This window comes from Anomalospiza imberbis, chromosome 6 (assembly GCF_031753505.1).
Source record: "Anomalospiza imberbis isolate Cuckoo-Finch-1a 21T00152 chromosome 6, ASM3175350v1, whole genome shotgun sequence".
NCBI lineage: Eukaryota > Metazoa > Chordata > Aves > Passeriformes > Viduidae > Anomalospiza > Anomalospiza imberbis.
In genome coordinates this window covers 2,763,878-2,770,152 of record NC_089686.1, presented here as the reverse complement: position 1 = coordinate 2,770,152, position 6,275 = coordinate 2,763,878, and the positions used below count along the sequence as shown (strand labels likewise).

The window sequence follows — 6,275 nt, the reverse complement described above, 5'->3', positions numbered from 1 at the left end:
ATCAGCAGGAATTTGTGTTTAAAAGTGCTTTAATCAGCTGCCTGCACTCAGTGCTTTTTGTCCACATCTGTATTTTTTCAATTCAGTGTGAAGTGTGTATTAATTTTAAAATCCAGAAATCACCAAAAAAAAAAAAAAAAAAAAAAAAAAAGAAAGTGACCACTTCTATTTTAATTTTCTTATAAAAACCCTCGAGGAGTTTCAGCCCATCTGCACCAAACTCAGTGAAAAGGTGGAAAACTTGGGGTTGGTTTTGTGTAGATTATCAAATACAAAAATGACTTTTTGCAAGAGGAAATACTTGGCTTGTGAGTTGGTTTCAGTCCCTGCACTGTATCTTGGAGATATATATATATATATATGTGTGTGTGTGTATCTATGTGTATGTGGCATTTATATATGTATGTATGTGGATATATTTTATATGCATTTGTTTTGGGTGCTTATCTGTAATTATATATGTATATAATTCAGTTTTGTCTCTATTTTATATATTCAGATATAGATATATGGGGTAAAAGTTTATTTGTATGTTTATATGCATAATATATCTTATATATTTTATATATAAATAGATGTTTAAGCATATATTTTTTTATCATTATTTTTATATAGATAAATTAGAGAGAATGGAAAGGCATTTTGCCACCTCAGCTTCCCAAGTGTGCCTATTCCAGAGCAGGGATAATCTGATTAACCCACCTCTGGGAAAGAGCCAGGGAAAGCTGTGGAGCTCATTCTGCTCCTGTGGAAAACCCCCCAGTGGGATGGATGGGCTTTGGCTCTGGCATCTTTTGCTCCAGAGGGGGATGGTCCTCTTGGATTGTTCCTGTGGGAATGCTGAAGGCTTGAATCCATTGCTCTAAAAGCCGTCATTTTTAATTAAGGAATGAGCTGCAGCCTCTGCCCTGGCTGCTTCTGCTGCCTCTCTGAAGGTGGAGAGAATTCCAGGGAAAACATCATCAGCTGCAAATCCTCTATTTCTAAAATTCCACCAAAAATCCATGATCCAACCCAAGCAGGCTTGCAGAATTCCTCCTCAAGCTTATGCAGGAGCTTTTTAATTTTTTTTTATTAACCCCCAGTGTTAAGGTGATGGAGGCATTTGCAGGGTCTTGGCTGTCCTATGGATTTAATCCTGGATGTGGGTGTGAAAGGGAATCTGGTGATTCCCAGGTGATTCCCAGGAAAGCCTCTCCCAGAGATGGGAGCCACCCCTGCCTTCCAAATACCACCCAGTGGGATTAACCATGCATTGGGAAGGGGGAGGAAAAAGAGATTTGTTAGGTCATATCAGGGCTCTGTTGTCCTGAGCAGTGCATGGAAGGAGAGCCCATCTGCAACAGGGGATATCCCAAAATATAACAAGGAAAATACAGTGTTTACACAGTGCTGGAGACTTGTATCCTACTGCCTGTGAGTCCTAAGCTGGCCCGGGGGAGCTGCCAAGTGACGGCAGAGCTTCTGCAGGAAGGAGCTTCAGCAGGAAAGGGACTCTAAAAAACCATGGATTGGCAGAGGCAGAGTGTCTGGGAGCAGCCAAGTCCTGGGATAAATGGGATTGTTGGGTTATGCCCTTTTTCTGACCTAGAGATGGGGCAACTGAGAGGTGTTTTAAAACTTTTATTCCATTTTCAGTCTCATGTGAAGGGTGAGACAGTGCAGATGTTATAATTCACACCATCACAATCAGAAGCCAACTGTTTTCTAATTACAATATATTATAAGTGTTTCTTGGCCTATCAGCCTTTGCCACGCCATGCTGTAGATGCCTTAAAGCCAATCATCTAAAATTACCCCTTATAAGTCCTACTACAATACATCTTTCATAATTCTATTTCTCCAAAATACCTAATCTTATTTACAAAAACACCCTTTAAAACTTACTTCTAGTTCCATTTCTCAATCATGTCTATGCTATTCCACAGCATTTCTAAATCAACATTTCTTATCTCAAAGTTTACATACTATGTGAGCCTTCCACCAAACTTTAAAAATTTTCTACAAATCCTTTTCCCACATGGGACAAATGGGCTACCAGGCAGGGCTGCCTCGATTTTCTTTGCCCTTCCCGGATTTGGCCTTGCTGCTGGAATTCTGATTGTGTTTGTGGCGACAGCGAGCCCAGAATTAAAGCACACCCTGTGTGCATCTCAATTCAGACTCATTGCTGCTTGGGATTCTAGATTTTAGGGAATTTAGTGGTGGCTGCGGGAACTAAAATCTGCAATTGTAATTCACGCTGGACAAGCTGGCGGGATGCGACTGCAGCCAGGCGCCGGCGTGGATTGAAAGCTGAGGATGTTTCAGGCTTACAGCACTTTATAGAGCAGCCCTTCACTCCTTCCCTCGCTGTTCTGTCCTCACAGAGGTCTCTGCAGCCATCTGTGTGATTTAAGATGCCTCTCACATTCCCAGGACTGTCTGAATGGCTTTCCAAGGGGAACAGCTCCGTAGGTTTTGCTGTGCAAAACATCCTGAACGTCCCTCGTCGCTGCCTCTTGGCACAGTTCTGGGAGGCAAATGCAACACCAGGTTCTGCCTGGGGGAAAAAAAATCACAGCTGGGTTTGAGGTTCAAAAAAAAATCACAGGTTCCAGAGGTTTGGGTTCGGGCTGCAGGGGAAGGTGGGGGAAGCAAGGAGCAGGGTTTATTTTGGAGGCCGGGAAGGAAGCGCCGTGCTTCCCTTTCCCGAGGGTGTTGCTGCTGGGGGTTGGGCTCCTGGAGCTCCCTGAGCTCCAGCTGATGCTGACCGCTCCAGCTTCCACATCCCTGCTGCCTTCACCTGGGGGGTTCCTTGTCTGGAAGGATGGCAGTGATTTCTTGTCACCTTACACGTGTGCAGCTCATTTAATGGAATCCTGGAAAGGTTTGGCTTGGAAGGGAGCTCAAAGCCCATCCAGTTCCACCCTCAAGAGCAGGGGCACCTGCCCCTATCCCAGGGTTCTCCAAGCCCCATCCAGCCTGGCCTTGGACACTGCCAGGGATCCAGGGGTACCCACAGCTTCTCTGGGCACCCTGTGCCAGGCCCTCACCACCCTCCCAGGGAAGAATTCCTTCCCAATCTCCCATCCATCCCTGCCCTCTGGCAGTGGGAAGCCATTCCTTGTGTCCTGTCACTTCATCCCCTGTAAATAGTCTCTCTCCATCTTGTAGCTTCCTCAGGCACTGGAAGGCCACAGTAAGATCAACTCAAAGCTGCCTTTCCCCAGGCTGAGCAATCCCAGCTCTCCCAGCTTTTCCTCACAGCAGAGGTGCTCCATCCCTCTGATCATCTTGGTGACCTTCCTCTGGACTCCCTCCAGCAGCTCCAGGTCCATCACATTCAGCAGCTCAGAGGAGCTGCTGGATCTACAAACATCTCTGAGATCTGCAACCTGTAGACTCTAAATTCCAGGTCTGGGATCTCTAAGGTGGATTTGCAGTACGTGGAGACTTACCTGAGCTCTGATGAATGGAAGGGCCAGCTGATAAATTGATAATAGTTGATAAATATGAATAAGGATTGCTATAATGAATATAATGATGAATAGGATAGGTGGATAAATATGAAGTGGCCGGTGACTGATGGTAGTAGTTGGGAAGAGCCTGAGCTGAAATATTCAGCCTTGCTGTGAAGCTGTAACCCCAAGAAATCAGTAACTGGTGAACTGGGACTCTGGTGAAGGTCTGTGAACCTTTGATCAGATTTAACCAGGCTGTTGGCATTCCCTGGCCTGCAGGGATTGCTCCAAGCAGTCCTGGATCCCTTGCAAAGCACCCAAGGCTCTTGTCAGTGTGTAAAACTCAACTCCACAAAGCAGCTGCTAAACATTTGCCAGCCTCTTTTATATATAACTACCCCGTGGGACAGGCACAGACCTTCCCCTTCCTGCTAGAACCAACATCTCTCTGTTAATTGAAAGTGTTAATTACTCTCAGGCCCAGAGAGCTGTTTTTGTGCCTTGGCCTGAATGGTTAATCAGCAGTGTAAACCCAAATCACCTTCTGTCAGGCATAAATGTTACTGATTCCAAATGCCTTTGGTTTTTTCCTCCCCCTGATTTTTGGTGCCAACTCGTTCAGCTTTCAGTAGGGCAGAAGTTGGACTTCATTACCAGAGTCCATTGTAATGATTTCTTGGATTATTTTCCGGGTAGACAAGGCTTGTGCAAGTTTGCATGCTTTTCTATATTTGGTTTTGTTTAATTTGATTGTACAAAGCTGTTGAAAAGTCCAGCTGAATGTTTCCACTTTCTGCAGAGCTGATTGTGCCATTAAACCAGGAGTTCAGAGGAAAAATCCAGCTCCTGCTGGGTTTTCTCAGTAACCCCGAGCTCCAGATCCTGGTTTGAGATAGGGACAGACAAAAGTTCATTTGTCACATTGTTCTCATCTCAGTTTAATTCAGATGTGGCTCGTGGGGATAATCTTCACTATCACAGGATCACGGAATATCCTGAGCTGGGAGGAACCACGAGGTCATCCAGTCCAGTTCCTGTACAGGACATCAAGAATCCCAGCGTGATGTTGGTGCTGGATTGTGTTCCTTCAGTCCCTTTGGCATTGTGTCTGCTGGGACTTTACCTAATCCTGGAACTTCTCCAATCCTCTGGAATTGCTCCTGCCTTTCTGGCTGGTGCCCTGTGATGCTGAAGGATGGAGACAGGAGCTATTGGAATAAGTGTCAGCTGGTGGTTTTAATTGGTGTTTCATGATGGAAATCCAGCATCACAGGGGGATCTGGAGCTGAAAGCTGCATTATTCTATTACTAAATAAATTATTACATTGCATATCATTCCATTCTCTTTTCCCTGTGTGGTGGAAGGACGTGGCACTGTTATTGGTTGTCAGAGTGGAAAATGCTCTGCAGGAATGGCAGAGCCAGGTGTTAGTGAAAAATATTCCAGGTGTTAAGGAAAGTATTGCATAGGGTTTGTCTTTTGGAGTTATCACCATACTTTGGTTCCCCAAATGCTTCCCAACCTGAAGGTGACCCCAAAAACCCCATGGCTACATCCCCGCTGGAAGGAGATGTGGCTGTTGAGTTTTCTTGGTCATTTGGGAGGCAACTTTTTGTTTCAGTTGGGAATTTTCAGGGGTTTTTTTTGGGGTTTTTTTGTGGAAACTGAAGGTCCTGTTGAATTCTCCTTGCAAACCTCCTCGTGGTTCTGTTTTCCATGTGTGCCATGGTGGTTGAGCTCACCTTTGGATAGCACAGGTATCCTGGATGGTGGGAAAAACCCCAAGCATTGATAGTTAACCCCAAAAACTGTGCAAAATCCCTGCTGGAGGAGGTGTTGGGTCACTCATGACCCCTTGGCTCCGTGTTCGAGGCGGGATCACTGCCGGGCTGATGATCCATGGGACACGTTGAGTCTCATCTTTATTCCCTTGGATTCTTCCCTGCTTTTACATCCCATCAAAACAGTGTTGAATACAAGCAGTTACTTGTATCCAGAAAGGGCTGTTGGAGTTTTTTTGGATGGATAGTTCCTTCTCAGCTAAGCACATTTTAAAACTTCTTTTGTCCTCCGAAGGCTCGTTCTGGTGCCGCTTTTAACTGGGGGAAAAATGGCTTCTTTGTTGTAGATGTCAAGAAGGACTGGTCGGATCACGCGCTGTGGTGGGAAAAGAAGAAAACTTGGCTCCTTAAAACTCACTGGACGTTGGATAAATACGGGATCCAGGCGGATGCCAAGCTCCAGTTCACCCCTCAGCACAAGCTGCTGCGCCTGCAGCTGCCCAACATGAAGTACGTCAAGGTCAAAGTCAACTTCTCCGACAGGGTCTTCAAGGCTGTTTCTGACATCTGCAAAACCTTCAGTAAGTGCTGAAAAACCTCCCCCTGGGGAGCTTCCCGGTCGGTTTGGCTCCTGCCTCTCCTCTGGTGCACGTGCTTGTCCTGTAAATTTGATAAATCCTTGGTGTCCTCTGGCATTGAACACCCAGGAGTCGCTTGAACATCAGACACCCCAGATGTCCTTTCTCTTTCCCTTCCAGATCTACTCTTTTTTGTGCAAATACTTCAATAACAGGACCAATTGAGATGAAAATTGGAGAATTCAGCATTTTTTGTGCTGAATTCTCATCTGTAGCAGAGCTGTCCTCAGGTCTGTCACAGGCGAGGCGGTACCAGCCCTGCTTGATATTTAGACTGGTTTTGATTTTTTTTTTTTCCCCTGCAAATGTATGGGCTGGATGAAAAGCAAACCCTGAAGTGGGAAATCTGCCAGCCCTGTGGGTTGTCTTATAGTGGAAAATCATATTAGAGATTAAGTGGTGATGCTCCACT

General features: G+C 45.5%; 1 protein-coding gene and 1 long non-coding RNA gene across 5 annotated transcripts in view; both read left to right on the top strand.

Annotated features, from left to right (window-relative positions):
• The window catches only part of LOC137476578 (uncharacterized), a 79,744-nt gene that overhangs the window by 22,786 nt on the left and 50,683 nt on the right, over positions 1–6,275 (top strand). The window lies entirely within an intron of this gene.
• Positions 1–6,275, top strand: part of FERMT2 (FERM domain containing kindlin 2) — a 50,105-nt gene that overhangs the window by 12,751 nt on the left and 31,079 nt on the right. For all 4 annotated transcript variants that reach the window (XM_068194908.1, XM_068194907.1, XM_068194906.1 and 1 more), the window contains exon 2: positions 5,573–5,806. In XM_068194908.1, the coding sequence (XP_068051009.1) occupies positions 5,573–5,806 (234 nt within the window). The remainder of the gene's footprint in view (positions 1–5,572; positions 5,807–6,275) is intronic.